Source organism: Theobroma cacao, chromosome 4 (genome assembly GCF_053813885.1).
Source record: "Theobroma cacao isolate CCN51 chromosome 4, ASM5381388v1, whole genome shotgun sequence".
Taxonomy (NCBI): Eukaryota; Viridiplantae; Streptophyta; class Magnoliopsida; order Malvales; family Malvaceae; genus Theobroma; species Theobroma cacao.
In genome coordinates, this window is record NC_142642.1 from 1,301,471 (window position 1) to 1,326,505 (window position 25,035).

Consider the following 25,035-nt stretch of genomic DNA (forward strand, 5'->3'; position numbering starts at 1 on the left):
ATTTGCTTGGAATCCTCACTTCACTTGACTTACTTTATTAAATTATTTACCATGATGTAAATTATAATATTTTAACCCCTATCTCTCTCTCTTTCTTTCTGTTCTATAATTGTTTGGTGTCTTTTCTATTAATTAATTATGCAACCTGCCTATAACTTAAAGAAATTAAAATTTAAATCTCCCTATCCAAAGCTATATTTAAAAAGGAAGTGGAGAAGGAATAGGCATCTAAAGATTTGCGGACATTGGGTTTTTAGAATTAGCAATCAAAATTTTTATCACATATGCTTTAAGAAATTAAAAATAATAATGGATGACCCAGTATTCCACATTTAAACAGACCCACTATTTATTTTAAATTAAAATAGAAATTCCAAAAGAAAATTCACAATGTTTTTTATGGTGCAAGTTTACTCTATTTATGAGAATGAGGACAAGTTTTCATTTTCCCTTCAATGGGCATATGATGAACTGTTTTTTTTTTTCCTTTTTTTTTATGTTTCCTGTTTTTCTACTAATGGATAAACAAAGAAATACTTTGATATGGTAGGCCAAAATGGGATGAGAAAGAATCAATTAATGTGGGATGCCACCAAGGAATGTGCCTAATAACAATGGACACTAGGCATATGCATAGTGTTGTTTCTAGGTAGCTTCCTGGAAAATTCAGTCCAAATGAATCCAATACATTTTGTTGTTTCTTTTTAGGGTTAAGACCCAAAAAGCAAAAAAAAAAAAAAAAACACAAAGCATATTCTTCCTATTGAATGGAATTTGCCTCAAATAATGGCAAATCTTGTTTTTGGAACGGTTTGGTTGAAGGGGATGGTTCCCCAATCCGTACATTTTGCCTTTGCCCCTCCTCTTTCCTTCAAAGGTTAGTAGCTTTGATGCTTTAGCCAATTTGTTGTATTGCATTATTTGATGAAGACATATAGCTGGACTTATTGTCTTTTTTGTTCTTTTAAACACATTGTAAACTCCATCATTGTTAGTGAGATTTGTATGGCTAAGTTTACAAGAAAGGTTTTTAACTATTATTGATGAAGTTTAGCTCCATATTTGGATGGATGAAACAAACTTTTGCTTTGGGGTTTTGGGTTATTTTTTGTTATAATATCTTATTTGACAGCTAATTTTGAATTGAGAAAAATTTTTATTCTTTTATTACGTTCGATTAAACCTTATATTTTTATTTTAAATGTATTTATATACCATGTGACACTAATGTGATATATTAACACGTCATAATAATAATTATGTGATATGATAACACGATAATATGATATTTTTATCTTCCACGTTAAAATCACATTAGTGTCATGTAGGTATAAAATAATAAATGATATTATGATTAATGATAATTAGTCAATCATTAATCATAAATACTTATTTGATTTAAAATAAAAATATAAAAACTTGATTGAATATAATAAAATAATAAAAAAATTTATTTAACATTTTTTAAAATAATTTAAAAACTTTTTTCAAAACATTATATCTGTATATATATATATATATAAAACAAAAATCTTGACTTCCATCTACTTTTAGGGTGCCGTGGGCATAAATTCAAACAAAGACTGCGTGCTTTTCTCGCATGGAGTCATCAAGCTATGGAATTAGTTTGTTCATCAAATTTGGTAGACATTTTCCCACCCAAAGTGGTCCATGTTGAGATCTTCACACCATGTGTGACCTTGTCCATTTTTCTCTCCAGCAACCACCCGCCGTATTGGCAGAGTTCATTTGTCGTCTTTGAACCCTATTTAGGTTCTCCCACTTTCATGGGTAATTTCGAATGGGACCCTTGGTTGGATGTTCATAGGAAGTTCCCTTACCTCATACAAGCTTCCTCAAATCCCAAAAAAGCATAAATGTGCCTACTCTAGCTGGAATTTACTTTTTAATCTTTTGATTTTCACTTTTTACTTCCTTATCACATTCGTATTGAAACCGGAATTGCAAGATTACTTATATAAATAAATTATTATGTATTTAAATAATTTTAATTTAAAGTTAAATTTCACTTACACCTCTTACGATTTTAACTTTTTTTCATGTTACTATATATGTAGTTTTTTTTTCTTAATTAACACATTTTTTTGTTTCAATTAGGACTTTATGGACAACTTCCTTTTACTCAGGTTAGACGATTAATTTCACCTAACAAAATTACAAAAATACTCTTAAATGTGATTAAATAGGTTATAACTTTGAATTTAGAGTATTTTGGTAATTTTACTGTGCAAAATCCACAACCTAACCCTTATGGGGACCGAAGTTATCTATGAGATGTTAATGGGATAAAAAAAAGATATTACCAAGGTTCTAATTGGGAAAAAGAAACCACAATGTATCATGGAAAAGATTAAAATTACAAGAGATGTAAGTAGGAGTGAGTAATCTGTTAAATCAATAAGAAAATTTCATTAACGTACTTTGTATAGAAATTTAACCAAATTGATTGAGTTTTGCACTAACCCGACTTACTTTTAATCGACTTAACTAAAATTTTTATTACTTCTATTTTTTAAAATTTTTTATTAGTTTATTTTGAAAAATTATTGGCATTATATTTTTTTTATGGTTAATATAATCTTATTTTGGGAAAAAATTTAAATATTTACTAATAATTAGTAAAAATAATAATGCTTTTTTTTTCAAATTAAATATCCACATTTGACTGTATAAAAATTAAGAAAAACGATTTGGCATTAGAGTTTTTTTTTTATATTTTTTATGAAAAAAAATTATATCATTGATAAATTAGTATAATTTTTAATACCAAAAAATAATAAAAAACAATTACTAAAAATTAATATAAAAATCTAGAAAAAGTTCAAAAGAAGTTAGTAATATAATTTAAACTCAAACTTTAATAACTTAGCAACAAATGAGTGTTAATTATATATATATATTTGGGTAAGTACATTAAATAAGTGTTTATTGATATTAACTAACAATTAAATATTAACTTAAATTAGATAATTAGTAAATAAATCTTGATTATTACATTATTAATCCCTTTATATAGATAATTGTTTCGGTAATAAAACATTGTTAATATGGCATTTGACTTTTAAAATTTGAATACCGTGTACTTGTGATCGTGAACCAATCAATTGGCTTGTTGCGGATTGATGGTGAGTCAATCAACGGTCAAGAAGAGACCAAACAGTGGTGTGCTGGTGAGTCGTCGTGAGTGCAAGGGGAGAGTGCTCATCGAGCAAAGAGCTTAGAAAATTCTAAGCTTAAAGAAAAGAGAGTTATTTGATTGTTGTTATTAAGACTTATTAGATATTTAGTTTAAAAGATACTTAGTTGTTAAGCTGTTATATAATTAGATAATTAGATAAGGGCTTAATTCTTGTACCCTTAGAGTTATATGGCATTAGGACTTAGATTAGTTTTCTAAGCTTTAAAAGGGGAGAGGTCATTATATATTTGTATTTGTATTATAAATTTCATGCTTTAAGGGACTTATTTTAATTTGTAATCGTATTTTAATTTTTTGGTGATGGAAATTATATTAATCAAATTATTAGGGTAATTTTTGTAAGAGATTTATTAGATGAAATAAATTAATTAATAAATAACTTTTTCATATTTTTGAACATTTTTGAATAAATAAGTCAAATGAAATTGATGGTCACATATTTTGTAAATAAGGAAATTTTATATAGGAGTTTTATATGATTCTATTAGTGATATAATAAATATTTAAATAAAGATTTACTATATAAATAGCTTTTTTTTTTGTTGCATTGGGAAGTTGAATATTGGTATGGATTATAAACTGATATATATAAAAATAAATAAAAAAGTTTGAAATGAAAAAAATAGTAATGAGATTATGTACTATTTGTATTTTATTTTTTGTTTGTTGATAATGCAATACGAACCCTTGAATCATAAAACTGTATGAATGATATACATGCAAGAATACTATTAAAAAATATTAAATACAAAATCAGATGAGTCGATTAACCAATTTCAAATTTTGTAACCAAATCGAACCGATTCGACATAACTGACCTCCTTAATCGAGTTAACCAATCTAAATTGATCCAATTTTGTCAATTAATTCAGTTAAGTCGGTTTTAATTGACTTTTACTCACCCCTAGATATAATTGAAGTTTACTGTTAATTTAAATGCCTGATAAATTCAAAATTTGTCAATTTAAATACATGCAAGAATACGATTTACAAAATAGTAAATACAAAATCGGTTAATTTGGTTAACCAATTTTAAATTTTTTAATCTAACTAACTTGACATAATCGATCTCTTTAATCGAATTAGCCAATCCGAATTAAATGAATTTTGTCAATTAATTCAACTACATCAATTATAACCGACTTTGACTCACATCTAAATGTAAGTAAAGTTTACTCTTAATTTAAAAATAGGATAAATTGAAATTTCCAAAATGGAGTCAAGAATATGACAAGTATTCGTATTATCTACTCATAGACTTGGCCGATTGAGCTATCTTTTTCCTTTCCTAAGCACGCATCACTTTTTTTTGACTTGAAGAAGCACAAGGCCTTTTTCTTCTTTTCTTGTCCTCGGATTGATTAGAAGAAAAATAAGCATCTTTTTGGAGCACAGCTCTCTGTTTTTGTGGATGGAATTGACAACCAAATGACACAAAACTATTCCCCCATTCCTTACTCTTTGTTTTCGTCTAAACGTCAAAGTCTTTGCATCCTCTCTAATTAATAATGGTAGGATAAGGAAAATTGGGTGGTGGACACGCCCCTTTTTTCCTCACAATAGTTTTGACGATGAAGCAACCATTTCTTTGTTTTTATTTGCAAATTTTCAAGTTCGAAATGATTATGTCCTCAGTAAACCATTTGGAATTAGTGCTTAACCACATTTCGTTATTACTTTTAAAGGAAACATTTTACGTCTTCTGATAATTTTAAATTGAATTTAATATGAATCAGAATCGAGAGATAATTGATGTCAATATCTTATCTTTGGTCGTAATAGGGTCTTAATTTCAAATTTCATTCAATTTTGGGACTTGAATTATAACATCCAAAGTTTTAAGGTTGCAAAAGTATTCAAACTATAGTGTTTTTTTTAAAAAAAATTATTTATAAATTTTTAACTCTCTTGAAACCCTAATTTCTGTCATGAATCTCATGACAAAGGCATGAAATGATCGAAACATCATATGTACTAATATTCTGCATTTTGCAAATCTAATTTCATTACCTTCGAATTTGCTATTGTAGTTAGCCATTCGAAATTGGTGCTTAATCACATTCAACTATTACTTTAAAACAAAACACCTTGCGTCTTTCGATAATTTTAAATAGAATTCAATCTAAATTAAAATCGAAAAATAATTGACGTTAATACCCTATCTTTGGCCTTAGGATTTTAATTTTAAATTCCATTCAATTTTGGGAATTGAATTATAAATTCTGAAGTTTCAAGGATGCAAAAGCCATTCAGACAATGGGTTTCATTTTTTTTTTTAGTTCTCTTGAAACCCTAATTTGTGTCATGAATCTCATGACAAATCTTTAACTGCTTTTTTTTTTTCCAAACCTTATTTTATTAATTCTTTTTTCTTTATGGAGCATGCTGCAGCAGCCCTCTTTAGTGCAGCAAACCCCTCTTTAGTGGTCTATCTGTCTACAACTTTTTGTCTCTCTCAAAAGCCCTGTTGGTCTCATAGCTTGTGCCATTTACTTCTCCTTACTAAACATAAGAACACATGACATTATTTAAATGAGAGTACTACCACTACCAAAGTTGCTAGGAAAATGATGGGCCTAATGGCCACAATTTCTAGATTTCTTTAATATTAATCCACCCCCTAAATTTTTTTGATCTAATATTGAACATTTAGGGTCCCAATTCTTAATTATATAATGATTAATTAACATTTAAATCAAAATCAAAATATATTGTCAAAATTTTGTTTAATAAATAAAGACAACCTCATATATATATATATATATTATTTTGAAACTGATAATATCTTATTTGTCATGTTCAAATGTGAGGTAAGCTAAAGGGGACTGTTCTTAGCCAATACCCTTTCGATATGGACAAGCATTAGGCTTTTCAAAGTATTGTCTTAAAAGAGGTTTTAGTAGTGATGTTTTTGGTATGTATTTGTGGTTTGAATTATTGATTGAAAGCTAAACAAAAAATCTTCTTCATTCCATCATCAGTCACATATTAAATTATGTCATGACTTAATTTTATCTTGATTTTGTAAAATGACTTGAGAGGTGTAGGTTAAAGTAAATATCTTACAACCAGAGTGAAATACCATTATTTTTAACGTTATTTTTCTTATTTCATGAATTAGAGGTGAGACACATACTTTTTTTTTCTTCTTTTTGGACCAAGGCCAGTCGGCCAGTTGATGTGGACGAAAGACATTGTTGAGTGGAGACTTTGGTTGAGAAGGGCATACTGTTAAGCTTTTTTTTTTTTTTCAAAAAAAATGTTATTTATATGATATTTTGACGATTTTGAGCTTTGGGATATCATCAAATCAATAGCTAGTTTAGGGCTTAGATTTTTTGGGTTTTTCTTTGGGTCCAAAAAGCAAAACCTAAGGGAGTCCTCCATCATAATTCATCCACATGAATACACGCTTTTTGTAAAGTTAAATTAAAATTTGAAAGGGATTAAAGTGAGATTTAGTTACTTATAATGTAATGTGATTGCAAGTAATTTGATTGCAGAGAAGATAATATTGCAGTGTTTGGTATATAAGTAAAGTAATGATTATAATTATAACGTTTGGTTTACAAATACTTTGTTAGAAATGCAATGTCAATTTTTAGAATTATTTTTATTTATTAAAATATAAATTTAAAATACATGTATTTTTTTATTATTAATTTTAATATAATATCATTTCGTAAATATATTTTTAATGTCATATATTTTATTTTCATATTTTATTATAATCTTATATATTTTATTTTTATTTTTAATATAATTTCTTATATTATATATTATATTTTAATTTTTTTCTTTTAAAAGACAATATAAATTTTATTAACAATCACCATTCATCATCTAATAGAGAATGACTATTGAAAGTAACAAAAAGACATCCCTTAAAATCTAGATAAAAAAATTATAATATTGTAAAATATTTTTAACAAAGTAACAAAATTGAAGGGTAAACATATTTTTGACAACATTGTAGTATGCAATGAAATTTGATTGTATTGGTTTTGACTTGTAATCATATTATATCTATTGATTATAATGTGACGACATTGTAATCTTATATTATATTAATTTATTATAAAATAAATACTGTAATGCAATTTAATTAAACACATTATAAAAAATATGCTATCTCTTCTATTATGCCAAATGCTATTTAAAGAAAATCACAAGCTACACAAGTCAATTTGGTGGAGGACCATTTCCCTAGATAAAGGGGGTAGGTTCTTTAATGCAAATGGCACTTGAAAATGTCTTTAACTTTTTCTCACCTTTTCAAGGTTTTAGGTAAAAAGAGATTTTAATTAAAAAAATATCAAAATCTAATAAAGTTAATTAAAAGAAGTCTCCAACTTATCAGCAAAATAGTAAAATCTTTTTATTGGTTATATAAGAAGTTTGGAACACATCAAACCTTTATTAAAGTGAAATATCTCCATTTGATTGATAGTTTTGATATTTGTTATTTTTTTATTTTTATCTTTATTCATTAAAAATAAAAAATAATAAAAATATCAATCTAATGGAGTCTTAATTATTGTATAAAAAAAATTCAAAGATCTTGATTTTAAATTTCTTTATAAAAAATCTAATAAAGTTAGCCGAAAAGGTTCCTTGGTGTTAAAACTTTAAGTTAGTTAGCAAAATCCTTTTTACTAGTTATTCAAGAAATTTAGACTAAATCAAACTTCTATTAAAATGAAATAATTCCACTCCATTGATACTTTTGTTATTTGTTGTTGTTATTTATTTATTTATTATTTTTTGTTCTCTACTCATTTTAAAAATAAAAAAGTAAATAGTAAAAAATCAATGGAAAGGGACTTTAATTATTGTATCAAATAACCAAATATCTCAAGTTTAAATTCTTTCTACAAAGTCTATATTTATTAAAAATAAAAATTAAATGGGTAAATAAAAAATTGGGTACAAATTTCCACCTAAATAAAAATAGAAAAAAAGGACAGGAATGTTATTATTAGGTTATAAGAGGGATGGTTATATCTTATCAATTTAATCAAATCCATTTTTTGATATTATATTAAAAGAAATTATATTTATTTGTTTCCACTTAATTAAATATATATGTTGTTTTTTTTTCTTCTTAACCTTAAATGGATATTTATCGGGTTTGGATATTTAAAGAGTAATTTTAAGATATTAGGATACGATTTTGAATTATATTTTTAAATTTTATTTAGATAATTATAATTTGAGTACATTATAATTTACTAGGGTTTGGGTATCTTAGCTGTCGACATAAGATCATTACCCCCTACCCTTATTTGCAATTATCAACTACATGTTGGGCTGCTAGCCCACATTCATCATACCTATCAAGGGCCCGAATAAAATAATCCAGAAGGCCTCGGTGGGCCCAAATTGTTGATAATACGTCAACGTTTCATCTGTTTTTCAATTTTTTTTGGCTCAATCATGTTTCCTTTTGATAATCGCAAACTCGCCAAAGTCAGAAAAACGACGATCAAAATCCACGTGAAACGCAGATCCAAATTGAATTGAGATCCCTCTTTCTGTCTTTTTCCTTCTCTTTTCACTTCACTCGATCCTCTCCAGGTTTCTCCAATTTTTCCAATTTTTTCCCTTATTTTTTTAATCCCTAATTATTAGCTTCAATTAGGTCAATTAGCTTTTGTTTAGTTACTTAACGCTTCGGCTTTCTTTTTTTTTTTTTTTTTAATCTCTTCAGGATTGTCTGTGCTCCGTAGTTGAGCTTCGAAGATGGATTTGGCGTCGCGTTATAAGGTAATTTTCTCTGCTTAATTTCTACAATTATTTTTGTTTAGGATTGATTGGAGTAAATTTTACTGTAGTGAAGCTTTTGATTTCAAAAAATGTGAAATTTTAATTTAGTATTAGTCCAATATTGATGTTAAAATAAATGTGATGAACAAAATCAACGAATTTAATACAATAGAGAGTCTTATGTGTATAAATTTGATTTAGCCTCTTGAATTTCTTATGAAAAGCGTGGTTTGGATTCTGCATTTTCCCGAAAAGTGTGTAAAATTTTGATTAAGGTCATGCATGCATGTTATGTTGCTTAAATGGATTCTGTTGTGCTTTGATTAAGAGTTAAGCGATTGGTGAATTTTTGATGTGATAGTCTGTCATCTTGGTGTTTTATCATTATGTGTATTAAACTCTGAGTTCTTGTGCAGGGGGTTGTTGGATTTGTTTTTGGCAATGAGAATTCTGGTTCCAGTGAAGATAGGTAAGTTAAATGAGAATATTAGTAATTGCTGTTTATTTTTCTACATTTGATGTTGATGATGCAACTGATTTACTATTTGTCCCATGTCAATAGTTATGTTGAACGCTTGCTCGACCGCATAAGTAATGGTGTCCTGGCAGAGGACAGGAGGACTGCTATTGCAGAGCTTCAGTCTGTTGTGGCTGAAAGCCGTGCTGCCCAGCTAGCTTTTGGAGCAATGGGTGTGTGTTTCTACCTCGTTCAATAATGCTAGTACTGAAGTTAAATTCCTGTCTTTCTTGTCATGTGTTTCTATCTTGTTTAATAAAGCTAGTATGTACATTTTTGCAGGCTTTCCTGTACTCATGGGTGTCTTAAAGGAAGAACGAGATGATGTTGAAATGGTTTTAGATCTCTCTTGTTCGCTATGTTTCCTCAATTTGTTCCTCTTGTTGTTTCGTGTACACTGTTTCTTAGTAACACGTATATAGTACCTCACAGAGAACTTTGATCCAGCAGTCTGCTGTTGATAAAAATATCTTCTTGGCACTTTTAAGACTATGGTTTTGTGGAGAACAATAATATTAAAAATCTTTTTCGGAAAAGCTGGGGAGGAAACATTTGAATTGTCTTTAAGGAGGATTAAAAATTGAAAATTAAATCTGTAATTTTTAAAATACGTAAATACATTCTGTATTGGTTTTTATTACTGAAGCATGAAAGGGTCTAGTGGTTGGGTTTGACAGTTGGATGATATCTAAGAATATGATCTGTATTTATGTTTCTATTAGTCTGTTCCCCTCTATTTGGGCAAGCCTTTTTAATGCCTAACTCCATATTTTCCTGCTGGTTACCTCCCATGTTATGACCTAAGAATTTCTGGTAATTGTTCTTGGGGAATAATATTTTGCTGTTTTTTTATCTTGTAGTTCAAATATTTTTATTTTCCTTTATTCTCCCCATTTGGCTTTGTTGATTGAAGATTTCCTGAAAATGGATAAAACATTGAATACCATTCATTCCCTTTATGCAGGTTCGTGGTGCCCTTGAAACTCTTGTTAGTGCATTGACACCTATTGATCATGTGAAAGGGCCTACAAATGAGGTTCAGCCAGCTTTAATGAATACTGATTTGCTTTCCCGAGAATCAGAGAGCATTTCTCTTCTGCTAACTTTGCTGGTGAGAGTTCTTTATATGGATCTGGAACTTACTTCATGTGTTATTTTGGATCTTTCTTGTAATAGTGTCATTATCTTTTCTGTTCGTGATTTTGTAGTCAGAGGAGGATTTCTATGTGCGATATTACACTCTTCAAATTTTGACAGCCCTTCTTACTAATTCCCCTAATAGGTATGAGTCTTACAGAAATCCCTTGCATTCTAGAATTTTTTTCATTGGTTTCTGCTCGAAAACATCTTGCTGAGTTCCTATTCAGGTTACAGGAAGCAATTCTGTCCATTCCTCGTGGTATAACTCGGCTCATGGATATGCTGATGGACCGTGAGGTACACTGCTTTATTCACCAAATGATCCTCTTGCAAATTTTGTTAAATATTATTTTCTGCTTTATTGTAGGCCTGCTTGTTGCAATATGACTCTTCAGGAACCTTTTGGTTATCTTACCTAAATTTCATGTCTCTGTCATTTACTTAGATTGACATCATCAAACATGAAGATCTAAAATTTGAACTTGTCTCAAAATTTGATTGGCATAGGCTATTGATGATATCATGCAATTGCTTTTCTTTTCTATAAAGTTTAACTGTTGACCTTACAGGTTATAAGAAATGAAGCCTTATTGCTTCTCACATACTTGACTCGTGAAGCTGAGGTGAGCTTTTGGGTTTATTGCCCCCCCCCCCCCCCCCCCCCCCCCCCCCCCCCCCACCCCCCCCCACCAATTATTTCTTTTCGCATCTGAACCCTGCTTATATATATATATATATATATATATATATATATATTATTGCCATACTAATTAAGAGAGTTCTATAATTTCAGGAGATTCAGAAAATTGTGGTCTTTGAAGGTGCATTTGAGAAAATTTTTAGTATTATTAAGGAGGAAGGAGGTTCTGAAGGGGGTGTTGTTGTGCAGGTGATTCATTGGATTTATTTTTTTTAAAATTCAGTGAACTTGTTCTGGCTTGTTTGCTGTTGAACCATTCTTTTTTTTTTTTAATCTGTGGCTTGTTTAGCTAAGCCATGTGTTTAGCTATGCTACTGTTCGAATAATCTATAAATGAATTAACAAGGTACTCATATGTTGTTCTTGCACAGGACTGTCTCGAGTTGCTGAACAATCTTCTTCGCAGTAGTGCATCAAATCAGGTTTACTCCATGTTTTATTTTCATTGTTGTTCTTCTCTATTTATGAGGTTTTCTCTGCTTCTGAATTTACGTGCATTTCAGGTACTACTAAGGGAGACTATGGGCTTTGACCCATTAATATCAATCTTGAAACTAAGAGGAAGTACTTACAGTTTCACTCAACAGAAGGTTAGATACTCAAGTGTTTATAGCTTTATATGGCTTCTGTTTTTCCTCCATTTCCAGTTCCTGTTGATACTTTTGCATGTTATCACAATCTTACTGGTTATTTGCTGTTGTCCATGAAACAAACAACATGCCAGTAGACCATTAACTTACTCAGTGCGTTGGAGACCATTAATTTGTTGATGATGGGAGGTTCAGAAGCTGATCCTCAAAAAGATTCAAACAAGATCACCAATAAAACAGTCCTAGTTCAGGTCTATCACGAATCATATCTGCTTGCATTGTCTGTCTAAAGAGCTATCTGTTTATGTGACATATTATCTTGTTTTCTGTTTTTGTGTTTGTAGAAAAAGTTGTTGGACTATCTGCTAATGCTGGGTGTTGAAAGCCAGTGGGCTCCAATTGCTGTGCGCTGTTCAGTAAGTCAGTTCTCTAGATTTGTTCTTCTTCTTCTTCTTTTCCACATACCCCTCTTTAATGATTATATTTTGCCAGGCACTAAGGTCCATCGGTGATTTGATTGCTGGGAATGCCAAGAATCTGGATGCTCTTTCTAGCAAAGTTCTTGGCGAGGAGCCACAAGTAGAACTTGCTTTGAATTCTATTCTCCGAATCATTTTGCGAACATCTAGTATGCAAGAGTTTATTGCAGCTGACCATGTCTTTAAGAACTTTTGTGAGGTTTATATCATAGGTTTTTTTTTTTGGTTAATAATTATGCCTATGTAATTTACATAGAAGTATCTCACATGTATGTGAACTGTTGTTTCTTGATTGTGAATTTGGATCTTATTTCTAGAAAAACACGGATGGGCAAGCAATGTTAGCATCCACATTAATTCCTCAACCAAATTCGATGACTCATGCTCCCCTTGAGGAGGATGTGAACATGTCATTTGGAAGGTTTGTTTGCTCTTAATGCTTTCTGTTCTGCACTAGGAAAAATGTGTTGAATTCTATTGAGCTGGTTACATCTTAAAGTTTTACTTCACTATTTTCTTGCTTCGTATAAAGACTCCTTCATTTGATGGAATTATTTAATTATGTTGTATATGTGGCAGCATGCTGTTACATGGTCTGAGTGAAAGTGATGGTGATCTTGAGGTAACCTAATGTTCTCAATTCTCCATTGTGCATCATCAACTTAGTGAAAAAGAACTATACAGAGAGCCTAAATTTGTTGGATCATATTGTATAATATTTGATTTTATATAATATTGCATGAAGAATTTATAAATATTGATCTCCGTTATATAGAATATTAGATTTTCTTCATGGTGCTTAGTGCCTGAGAATTATCCAGCTGACATTGTGAAATACAGACTTGTTGCAGGGCTGCTAGTGTTCTTACTCACATTCTCAAGGACAACACTCAGTGCAAGGAACGGGTATGCTGTCACATTTTATGTCTCTTTTTCACTTGCATCTAGAGCAAAACGGTAACTGTATGCTTTGTATTTGCTTCTATTTTTCTGTAATATAATTTCAATGGACATCATGCAGGTTTTACGGATTGAGCTTGAAGCGCCAATGCCATCCTTAGGAGCTCCAGAGCTACTATTGCACCGTATTGTTAGGTACTTGGCTGTTGCCTCTTCCATGAAAAATAAAGATGGGAAGCCAGGTTACTCATATGTTCAACCAATTATCTTGAAACTGCTTGTCACTTGGCTAGCAGATTGCCCAAGTGCAGTGCAGTGCTTCTTAGATTCACGCCCCCACTTAACGTATATGCTTGAGTTGGTGTCAAATACATCATCAACTGTGTGTGTTAGGGGTTTGGCTGCAGTTCTCCTGGGAGAATGTGTGATTTACAATAAATCTAGTGAAAGTGGAAAGGATGGTTTTACCATAGCTGATGCCATAAGCCAGAAAATTGGGCTTACGGCATATTTTCTGAAGTTTGATGAGATGCAGAGAAGCTTCCTTTTCTCTTCAGTGAAGCCAGCTCAGTCCCATAAACCATTGACAAGGTCCACTGCTGCTAGTATGGCAGAGATTGAAGATGGTGAAGAGAGTGATTTGTCAGATCAGAAGAATGAGGATCATCCAATCCTCACATCAATATTTGATGCTCAGTTTGTTAATTTTGTGAAGAGTTTGGAAGTGTATATTCGAGAAAACATTGTAGATGTTTACAGTCGCCCTAAGAGTGATGTGGCAGTTGTGCCTGCAGAAATGGAACAAAAGGGTGGAGAAAGTGACAAGGACTATATCAAGCGGCTAAAAGCATTTGTGGAGAAACAATGCTCTGAGATACAGGTAATTGAAATTTCAAAAAAGAACTCTTTAATTGGAAACAACTTTACTGTTAAAGACTGGTATCAATTAGCAGGGTTAGCAAATTTTGTTTGTTAATTAACAGTCTGCTATCTGCCATTATTCTGAAACTTTTATATGATTGTTGATTAACTGCAGGTGTGTTTGCTTATAAGCTATGTTCTGGATCACTGTTCTGAACGTTTAAATGGATGCACTTAGCTACTGATCTTCTGTTTTCCTTCTGCTTTTTATTTATAGAAACTTCTTGGCCGGAATGCCACTTTGGCTGAGGATTTGGCAAGGACCGGTGGGAGTGGGAATTCTCAACCTGAGCTAAGGGTGGGCAGCGGCTCAGATAGGGTCCAGGCAGAGACACTTCGTAGAGATCTTCAGGAGGCATCTCAGAGGATAGAGATGCTCAAGGCAGAGAAAGCTAAGATCGAATCAGAGGCATCGATGTACCAGAATTTGGTTGGGAAGCTGGAGTCTGATCTCAAGAGTCTATCCGATGCTTACAATAGTCTTGAACAGACCAATCTCCACCTAGAAAAAGAGGTGAAAGGTTTGAAGAGCGGAGGTACATCAACCTCTCCTGATATCGAGTCAATAAAGGCCGGAGCTAGGGAAGAAGCTCAGAAGGAAAGCGAAGCAGAGCTGAATGATTTACTTGTGTGCCTTGGGCAAGAACAGAGCAAGGTGGAAAAGTTGAGTGCAAGGTTATCGGAACTAGGCGAAGATGTCTGCAAACTGCTTGAAGGTATAGGAGATGATATGGGGCTGCCTGAAGATGATGATGAAGAGGAAGAAGACTAATGAAGCTCGTGTTAGTTACACGATAAGATATGGTAATGTGTTCTTCTTCAACCTCTATTTGGGGTAAGGCTGGTTGTGTGGTGTCAGCTTCGCAAAGTTGTACATTTCGTGGGGAACTGTACAGTTAATTGTTCACAATGCATCAACTAATCTTTTCTTCATTTGGATTTAAATTATGATTGCTATTAGACCTTTCTGGGTATCTCTAGTTATGCGTTCATCACCATATCTCATTTAATTATCAAGAATTCTTGTTCACACACATTGGAGTTGGACATTTGTAACTGATTTAGATCCTTACCAACTTTCCATTTCAAGTGAATTTCAGTCGAAGACTGAAAAATCCCAAATCAGTAGGCATTTTGCAAAATACCCAAATACATTTTAACATTTGGTTTATTAATTTGTATATAATCTCTGTATTTTTCAAATTTCTCTTTTTTCAAATTAAAAAAAAACCGGAAAATTCAAAGCATAAATCAAATTAAAGAAGGCAAAGAGAACTAAGGTATCCGGAATTGATTATTATATTTATATATTCAGTATATAGAAATATTTTTATTATCATTTTAATATTTTTTCTGCAAAATATAGAAATAATTGATCTATAATTTATCATGAGAAGAATAACAAGACAAAGTATCACGAAAAGAATAATTACGTGATGGATAACATATTTTTAATATTATATTAAATTTTTAAGTCCAACGTTCAACTTTAAAAATTAAAAAAAAAAAAAGAAAAGAAAACAGGGAAGGAAAGACAGCAAGAGGAAGAACCGAGGGAGAAAATGGAAATATTTTTCCTTCCTTTTTATTCTCTTTTTTCTAATTTTCCTGATTACTCCTAATATCTCTATCTTCCTATTTTTCCTCTCTTTCTCTCTCTCTCTCTCTTCTCGCATGATTTTTCGAGTGTAAAATTTTGTAAACAATTGTATAAAAAAAATTAAAGTTAGAGATATTTTTGTAAATTATTTAAAGAAATTAAAATGAAATTATTCATTTATAAAAAAGTTATTATTTAATTTACAAAAATAAAATTATTTATAATAATTTAAACACAATAACGTCCGATTCATTTTTAATATTGTCATCGTTTATTTATAATTTAAAAAAAGAGAAAATAAATGAATGACAAACATAGTATTCATTACAAAATATATCAAAAATTGAACAAAAGAAAACATAAAAATTAGTTAACAAAAAAAAAATTAAGAAAAAGCAACTAATTTGCTTTGGTACTTATTTCCAAGAACCTAAAGTCCATCACCAATGGCAAATAATGGAATGAGAAGTCAAAAGCCAGGAGAAGAAAGTACAGTCTATTTGCAGAGAAGTGTTAGTATGGATGAATGCTGGAAGTCCTTTTGGGATGTAGAAATATCTTATCTTTGCAGTGGTTCGGCATTGCATTGATGATAAACATTTAGTGAAGAGTCTGCAAAAATTAAAAGGCCATGACATAGAATTTCAGCTGAACAGAACACAGAAAGTAATATACGAGTATTCATCCAATGACAAACACCCAAACTGTCAAAAAAATGTTCTGAAAAAGCTTTAAAAAGGGCACAAAAATGGGTTTAAGCTTCTATCTCTTTCTCTTCATTTCTTTCTCTCTACACTCCTCCATGTCAGTATACATGCCTTTCGGGAAGCTTCGAAAATGGAGTTAGCAGAACACAGAGAGAAGAAAAGAAAGAGGGAGCAGAAACCCCTAAGGCGCCTCCCATTTGCATCCAAAACCCGAAAAAGCCCTTCATATATAAGTGCAATAACCGAAAACCCGAAATTGCCCTTGACAAATTCCACAAAGACAAACACACACGTGTCGAATCGGGGGGTTGTATGTTTAGATGAACAGTCAAAGCGGGAGGGGGCGGAACTGAGTAAGGATAAGAACAAATGCTGGGTGCTGACTGCTGAGTTGTGTTTTACTCAATGTCCAGAAAAGATTCAACTGCAAGCGGGGTCCTGAAACGGTACCTGTTGGACTGCACGTATGTCTCCTATCAAGTACCGTCGACTACTACATAAAACCTGATCCCAAAGAAATAGGAGAAGTAGCGAGGAATTAGAGTTTGAAAGCTACAGAAATTCTAACGACAAAAAGCTGTATTGTTTTGCATGCGGCAAGAATGGATCAGATGAACTCAGCTGAAGCAGGTGTGATTGAACACAAAGCTTATGCTCGGGTTGGGTTACTTGGGAACCCAAGTGATGTTTACTTCGGAAAAACCATCTCTTTTAGCCTTGGAAACTTCTGGGCTTCTGTTAAATTGGAGCCTTCTCATAATCTTGTAATCAAGCCTCACCCCACTCATGATCTTGTCGAGTTCAACTCCCTCGATCACCTGGTAGATTCTCTCTATCTTTGAATCTTTTCAAATGTTTATTTCCTTGTTTGCGTGTTTATGTTGGTGGGATCTGATGACTTCTCTCTCTCTCTCTCTCTTTTCTTTGGGTAGATTGAATCTGAATATTTTGATTATATCAACATTTTCACTGGAATTTTGTGGATACCCAGATTGAGATGTGCTGGTTTTATATCGAATCTGTGTTGACAGGATTGTTTGTTGAGTTTTGGTTGGGCTTATTCTTTATTTAAAATAATTAACGACAACGAAAATGATTAATGAGGATAATTAAGCATTCTATAATGGAAATAAATTTGAGATTGATTGTTTATTGGGTAGACGTAAAGGTTCATATTTTGTTGAATGAAAGGTTAATTTGTTATTGAATTGTTGGTTGGTAATGGTCCAGAATTGTTTGCATGTGGCACTGATTTATGGGTTATATATGGAAACCTTCTTGGTTACTAAGTATTTGATGAAGAGTTTGGGTTTGAGTATTTGCAGTTTGATCTTTTTGATGCTAATATTCATTTCGAGATATATATGCTTCTCTATCCAGTGTTATCTTTTGATCTGACATTGATGCAATCCAAGCCACATGTAGTAGTTGCCTTTGCATTACCTTTTTAGCTGCTTTGGTAATGAGCATATTAATTGCAATAATGAAATAAAGTCCAATTTTCCCATGAATCATGTCTGGTTCCACGTGCATTCATAGGTGTAGGATATCCACATTGCACATTTGGCATGAATGGGGTTTGATAGCACGTTGTTTTACTTGCAGGTAAGTAGATTGCAGAGTGAAGGTTATTATGGAGGTGTACGACTGCTTATGGCAATTTGTAAAGTCTTCTATAAGCATTGTAAGGAGAACGAGATCAATCTTCAACAGGGAAACTTCACCCTATCGTATGATACTAATATCCCTCGCCAGGTAGAGCTCCAAATAGCAAATACAAGAAATTGTATATCCTTTAGTTCAAACTCATCATGCCATTTTAGTTGTGGAATGTATCATTGTTTGATGTCAACCATTTTCATTCATTTTTCTCATGATCAAGGTCTTATTGTTTCTGGTTTGTAATTTTGATTGTTCAATTTACCTAGCTGTGGTTACATTTCATGGACATTATACACAAGCTTCTTTTTTTTTTAATTCTCTGTGCATGTAATGTTCTTGTGTTATTCTTACAACATTATATATGGCTTATACCTTTAATTTCTCAGACAGGACTTTCAGGATCCAGTGCTATTGTATGTGCTGCCCTAAGCTGCCTTCTTGATTTTTACAAGGTCAGGCACTTGATTAAAGTAGAAGTCAGACCCAATCTTATCCTTAATGCAGAGAAAGAACTTGGAATTGTTGCTGGCCTTCAAGATAGAGTGGCACAGGTCTATGGAGGCCTTGTCCACATGGTATGTTATCTTTATACAAACTTGGTCAACAAATTTATTTATACATTGTAATTTATTTATGCATAAGAATTCTTCTGTAGGATTTTAGCAAGGAAAACATGGATAAGTTGGGACATGGCATCTACACACCCATGGATATTAGTCTTCTACCACCGCTCCATCTCATTTATGCTGAGAATCCAAGTGATTCTGGGAAGGTCAGCAGATGGCTATCTTTTATATTATCTAGTTCTGCCATTTAGAAGTTTGACTTTTAATTCAGGCATAAGATGCTTCTTTAACTTTTCTTAGAATCTGTAGTGTATTTGTTCATGAGCATAGATTGTTTCAAATGCAGGTACATAGCACTGTGCGACAGAGGTGGCTTAATGGTGATGAGTTTATTATATCATCAATGGCTGAAGTTGCAAATATAGCAGCAGAAGGGCAAAATGTAATACTTGAGAAGAATTATCAAAAGCTTGCAGAACTCATGAATTGTAATTTTGACCTCCGAAGGTAGGATGTTTTTGCATGTCACGAGCACTACTAATTATGATATTCTGACCTAGGATTGTCCATTTAAGTTCTTATTTGTATATATATGTATATGTTCAACTCGATAAATAAAGTAAAGAAGTTAGCTCTGTGTGTTTCTATCTTTATTACCGCTAGTTGATCTTATAATTTATCTGCAATTAAAGCAATTGGCTTAATTAGTTTTTGTTGCTGAAAATTGAAGTTGAGCTTCCTATCCAAGTTGTACTACTGGTACTCCAGTGGAGGAAACAAAGGGAGCTGTATTATCTTGTGGTTAAGAAAAGCAGAAAAACTGCTGCAAGCATTAGCTTAAGGCTTTTAGCAGATTTTATTCATTTCTGATGTTATAGTTCTTTTTCAGACAAATAAAGATGAAGATGAGCTTTGTATATATTCTGCTGAATGCTAGTATGATGTGAACGAATCTTATGCAGGAGCATGTTTGGAGATGAGTGCCTAGGCGATTTGAACATTGAAATGGTGGAGGTGGCTCGGAGAGTTGGTGCTGCTTCGAAATTTACAGGCAGTGGAGGAGCTGTGGTTGCATTCTGCCCTGATGGGCCTTCACAAGTGAAACTTCTTGAAGATGCATGTCAGAAAGCTGGATTTATTATCCAACCAATACAACTTGTTCCTTCATGTCTAAATGAAGTTGATCTCCAGACCCTGTCAGAGTCAAACTAGGAGAATTTTATACCCCTTCTGGGGTTTTTTTTTATCATTATTATATATATATATATAACTATTCAGCATTTGGGCCTCTGAGGCTGCGGATATCAGAAATGAAATAAAGAGCATTTAGGTATTGTTTGGGATTTATTGAGCTATTATTGAACTAACAATCAGTGGCTGTTCAAAGATGAAATAAAACTATGGTGAATGATGGGTTTCATGGGTGGTTCTACCTTCTTATTGCAAATTGCAAGAAATTTGTTATGGCTACTTTTAATCTTTGCAACAATTGAACACTTGATAATTTCTTATATAGAAAAAAAGGGAAATTTGATGACATGTTCTTATTACTATGATTTGATTCATTGTCTAACTTGATAAAACTCTAATTAAACAATTTCCAATGCAAAAAATATGATGAAACACAAGTTTTTTGTAAACAAATTCATTGTTATTGTAATTACTTTGTTATGGTGCTTTTAAAAATAAAGAACTATGGGGGTTTCTTTTCTTCTTAAACCAGTGGGCCTTGCCCAAAACCTAACCTCCAAATAAAATCCTATGGAAATTGTTGATGGTCAATACCGGTGTTTGACAGGAGCTCTGCCAAAATCTACCAAAGGCTCTCTGCTAAAAGCCTAAAAGCCTGCCAAAACCCTGAACCCAAGAGACAAAAGAAATCTGTAGAGCTTCAAACTTCGAAACTTCACCATTGGCAAAATCCCTTTCTGTAACCTCAATGTCGCTTCTTTTCCTACGGCCAAAACTCGTCTCTTTTTTCACAGCAACTCAGTCCCTTCGCCTGTTGTCATCAAAATCCAATAATCTCAACAAAAAATTGATCTTTTCAAAGCCACTTTCTTCTATTTTCTTCTCCACAACATCTACTCCTTACCCGCTCCAATATGATATGATCATCAATGCCCCAACTCAGTCCCAACCCACTCCAACTCGCCGCCGACTCAGTCGACCAGACTCACCCAACTCAGCTGAGGAAGAGAACCCAGAAAAAGAATTGGGTTTTGATTCATGGGTAGAAAAGAAACTGACTTTGGATGATGAAATGGACAAGTCTAAGCGGAAATATTATAGAAAGAGAAGGAAAAGAATGTATGGGTCTGATTCTGAAGATGATGAAAAGGGGAAAAATGAAGATGGGTTTGTTGAATTGAAGCCTAAAGTTGTAGAATTCGATAGGTTACATGAGAGGGAAGAAGAGCTTTATTTTTATGATACATTTGCATATCCTTGGGAAAAAGATAAGCATTATAAAATGGTTTATCAATTGGAGAAGAAGTATTTTCCTGACCAGTGTTTTGATAAGGCTTTTCTCGAACCTGGAAAGTCAAATGAGAAAAACAAAGATCAGGGAAAAAGTAAAAAACCTGGTGATGATAAGGAGGTGGAGGATAAAGGATTGGTGTTTTTTGAGGAAGAGGGAAATTCTGGTAAGGATGTGAAAAAGGAGGTTACTGAGAAGAAGGTGGAGGAGTTTTTTAAGTGTTTGAAGAAAGTTCCCTATAACGATACTGAGGTTAGTGCTGGGGAGCCTTACCTTGTTAGTAGGAATACTGAGCTTCCCCCGAGATGGGATGGTCAGTACGGAACGGTAGTTTTGGTGAATAAGCCTAAAGGTGAGACAAGGGTTATACATATTGCTTGTTTAAATTATACTGGATTTAGTATTTTGAATGCTATGTCTTGATCAGTATGATGTTTAGATGTATTTAAATCAGTAGTTTATCTATCACAGAGTGGAGGTTTTTTTTTTTTTATTGTGAAAGGATTGCAGTTCTTTAAACCTTTTTGTGCATTTAGTGATATCTTAGCTTTTTTCCTTTTCTTTCTCTTTTTTTTTTTTTTTTTGGGGGGGGGGGGGGGGGGGGGGGGGGGTGTGTGTGGTGGGGGGTGGGGGAGATGTTGATAATTGATATGTGAGCTTTTATTGTTCCTGAAGTATGAATACTTCCTTATTTGGTAGTATGTAGCTTACAATCAGATGCTAGTCAAGAGAAGCTTAGGCTAATGAGGAGAAGATGTAAGGTAATCGTGTAGGCCAGACACTGCTTGCTATGTGCTTTAGAAAATAGACTCTTGTACTTCCTGTTTATAGTTCAGAGGGTATGGAATCAAATTTGATTGGTCACCCAGCCAAATGTTAGCAGGATTATTTATCTAATTCTCTGATTGCTGATATACAAATTTTGAGAATTCTCAGAAAATAAATGTAGAATGACATTCTGAATTATCATATTGACTTGCGTTAAATGATAACATTGTTGTATTGCAAAACAGGATGGACCTCATTTACAGTTTGTGGGAAGCTGCGTCGCTTGATCAAAGTGAAAAAGGTGCTCTTTTGTTATTGTATGCCACTGTAGCTTATTTTCAGTTATATTTAACTTTTTGGACTGTGCTTACAGGTAGGGCATGCTGGAACACTTGATCCTATGGCAACTGGTCTATTGATTGTATGTGTTGGTAAAGCCACTAAGTTCGTAGAGAGGTAAATTTGATCTGATCTCATGTCTGAATTTTACAGACAAGCTCTTCAGTTTCAATGTCCAAAGCCAGGCTCCACTCCCCTCCTTTAATGCCCTAATGGCTTAAAACTGAATTTTTGTTATCTCACATGCACCAAATGAATTTATCTGAGGGGTTTGAATTCCAACGCAGATATCAAGGAATGATAAAGGGATATAGTGGAGTTTTTCGCTTAGGGGAGGCTACTTCAACTTGGGATGCTGATTCACCGGTGTGTTTATTCAGTAGTCAATTATAAATAAGATCTGCTGTTCTTTGGTCAAGTTATATACCCTCCGCCATACTGTTATGTGCTGTTTACTTAATTTTTCTCCTGCAACAAGACTACAAGAGTTCAGCATGTATTTAGTTCTAGGACATTAGACCTGCTATTATTTAATTGTCACTTTGATCTGATGTAGGTTATTCAACGTGAGCCTTGGGAGCATATCAAAGATGAGGACATAAAAAAAACTGCTGCATCCTTCTTGGGGGAGATATGGCAAGTTCCTCCAATGTTTTCTGCCATCAAGGTGAGGTTGTGTCTATGAGCTGTGGAGATGCTTTAGGGGAAAAGCTGTGTTGCTCATGCATTTTTGTATATTTTATGCGCAGAAGGCACAAGCAAATATCTATTTCAAAATAATTTGCTGAAACTGATATTTAGAAGTATATTTTGTCTGCATAGGGGATTGAGAGGTTTTATAAAACTCTGATACATATATGTGTTTGTGTTTGGAGCACTAAATAAATCAATTTTTATTCACCCTTGTTCCTAATATGTGCTGTATAGAATGCCATTTTCATCTCACCTTCACATGAACTTGGGAATTTATTGAATAACAAAACAATGTCAATGTTATGAATAGGTTGGAGGTGAAAAGATGTATGACAAAGCAAGAAGAGGAGAAAGTATTGAACTGTCACCCAGACGAATTTCAATTTTTCACTTTGACATTGAGCGTAGCTTAGAAGACAGGTACTTTGTATTTATCCTTTTTTTTCTCCTCAAAACAAAACTGGTTCAGTCCTCTTACTAGGAAGTATCATTGGAGCTGATTTTAAATTTTTGATGTCTTTGTAGACAAAACTTGATTTTCCGGGTCACATGTTCAAAAGGAACATATATCCGATCATTATGTGCAGATCTTGGGAAGGCTTTGGGCAGGTAATCATTTTTAATAGTTTGACCCTTTAAAAATTTTCTGCCGTGTTTTAAGTCATGACCTTTGATTTTATTATCTTATGATCAATGGTCTCAGCTTAATCATTCGAACATTTGGGTTGATATTTCTCTTATTTCCTTCCCCGTTTCAGTTGTGCTCATTTGACTGCTCTGCGAAGAGATTCAATCGGTAAGGTCCCTTCCTCATTTTAGAAGATTAGTGTTGATTAAATAGATCTGGATTTGTTAGTATGAAGACTTGTCATTTTTATATCATGTAGAATTTTTTTTTTTTGGTATTTACCCAAAGTCGAGGATCTAAGAACCAGATGATTTTCCTAATATAAAAGAAGATAGTAAGAAAAAGAGAAAAATTACTATAAAAGTTTATCATATCTTTGTCCTTTTGGTTTCAAGAGGTGCCCTTGCACTGGCTGCTAGACTTAATATGCATTAAAAGGTGGGCAAAAGACAGGTTTGTTTCTTTTCTGTTGCCCAAAGCCAGGCAAAATGAATAAACAGAACCCCATTTGTATTCCTTTTTCCAGCATAGAAGAAATCAAACATTCTTTAAGTGCTTTTTTTTTGTTTCAAGAGGCAATAGTTTGCTAAGAGGTCAGTTTTCCCCCGTATAGGAGAATATTCAGCAGATGACGCATGGGAGTTCAAGGAACTAGAAGAGGCAATCACTAAAGGTTATTTCTAACTTGTAGTTGCACCCTTCTGCATGTCAAAAAGCTTCAGAGACATAACACTGATGATCAATCAGGACTGAAAGCAGCAATCTCCGGCATTGGACTTATTGAACTTTTCCTCCACCTTATTCATTTGTAACAATAAAAATTGTAATAGCATTCAGTTACAGATGTAGTTATATCGTATTATGTTCATTTTTTGGCAAGTTCTACAAGATAATGTTCAAGTTTGTAAAGATTTTTCATTTCCCGAGGTGATTGTCTCACATGAACGCTTAGCAATCTAAGGGCAACTGCAAATTTGAAATCCTGTAGAACTTTGTATTATATCAGAACTCATCAATGAGTACTTGTGGCAGCCTGTTATTAGAACCTTTATGATCTTATAGCAAGTCATATTGTAACTGCTTGATAGAATTAAAATTGGTTCCATTTTCTCTATCAGATAGGCTGCATCTGCATTCAGCATTTTAAACTGTAAAACTGTTCATTCCGAACTCTACTTTGTACAAATGCTTCAATGATAAAAGGAAAGATCAGGCAGTCCAAAATAACTAATTTCCATTAACAGGCATGAAATTAACCTTAACCAAGTTTTTCTTTTTTATTTTTTGAAAGAAAAAATTGAAACAGTATCAGTAGTTCTTACACCTCTTCCCTGTTCTGGAAATGAGAAAGAGCATT

The 25,035-nt window shown here is 32.7% G+C and overlaps 3 protein-coding genes across 5 annotated transcripts; all 3 read left to right on the top strand.

Annotated features, from left to right (window-relative positions):
* Positions 1-8,659: 8,659 nt before the first annotated feature.
* Positions 8,660-15,225, top strand: GC6 (golgin Putative 6). Of its 2 annotated transcripts, XM_018120070.2 has the most exons (20): positions 8,660-8,797; positions 8,931-8,986; positions 9,403-9,455; positions 9,549-9,676; positions 9,786-9,838; positions 10,468-10,614; positions 10,712-10,785; positions 10,871-10,940; positions 11,213-11,266; positions 11,437-11,532; positions 11,715-11,765; positions 11,847-11,933; positions 12,071-12,184; positions 12,278-12,349; positions 12,426-12,611; positions 12,730-12,833; positions 12,992-13,034; positions 13,253-13,318; positions 13,434-14,192; positions 14,451-15,225. In XM_018120070.2, exons 2-20 carry the CDS (start codon positions 8,963-8,965, stop codon positions 15,003-15,005), a joined length of 2,736 nt encoding a protein of 911 aa, XP_017975559.1. In that variant the 5' UTR covers positions 8,660-8,797; positions 8,931-8,962; the 3' UTR covers positions 15,006-15,225. The 2 variants fall into 2 exon arrangements, with proteins under 2 accessions (XP_017975559.1, XP_088662001.1); XM_088805875.1 differs by lacking the exons at positions 8,660-8,797; positions 8,931-8,986; positions 9,403-9,455; ... (1 more) ...; positions 9,786-9,838; positions 10,468-10,614 and having other exon boundaries at positions 10,713-10,785; positions 10,878-10,940.
* A 1,659-nt stretch (positions 15,226-16,884) lies between these two features.
* LOC18600854 (glucuronokinase 1-like) lies at positions 16,885-20,188 on the top strand. The gene is made up of 6 exons (XM_018120374.2): positions 16,885-17,361; positions 18,146-18,295; positions 18,589-18,777; positions 18,858-18,974; positions 19,115-19,275; positions 19,731-20,188. Exons 1-6 carry the CDS (start codon positions 17,143-17,145, stop codon positions 19,978-19,980), a joined length of 1,086 nt encoding a protein of 361 aa, XP_017975863.1. The 5' UTR covers positions 16,885-17,142; the 3' UTR covers positions 19,981-20,188.
* Positions 20,189-20,499: 311 nt separating this feature from the next.
* On the top strand, positions 20,500-24,729 carry LOC18600855 (Pseudouridine synthase family protein). 2 transcript variants are annotated; one of them, XM_088805498.1, is made up of 10 exons: positions 20,500-21,602; positions 22,264-22,319; positions 22,392-22,474; positions 22,645-22,723; positions 22,914-23,024; positions 23,361-23,470; positions 23,576-23,659; positions 23,809-23,846; positions 24,292-24,351; positions 24,426-24,729. In XM_088805498.1, the coding sequence occupies exons 1-10, from the start codon at positions 20,708-20,710 to the stop codon at positions 24,488-24,490; spliced, it is 1,581 nt and encodes a 526-aa protein (XP_088661624.1). In that variant the 5' UTR covers positions 20,500-20,707; the 3' UTR covers positions 24,491-24,729. The 2 variants fall into 2 exon arrangements, with proteins under 2 accessions (XP_088661624.1, XP_017975967.1); XM_018120478.2 differs by having other exon boundaries at positions 20,502-21,602; positions 24,292-24,729.
* Positions 24,730-25,035: the final 306 nt, after the last annotated feature.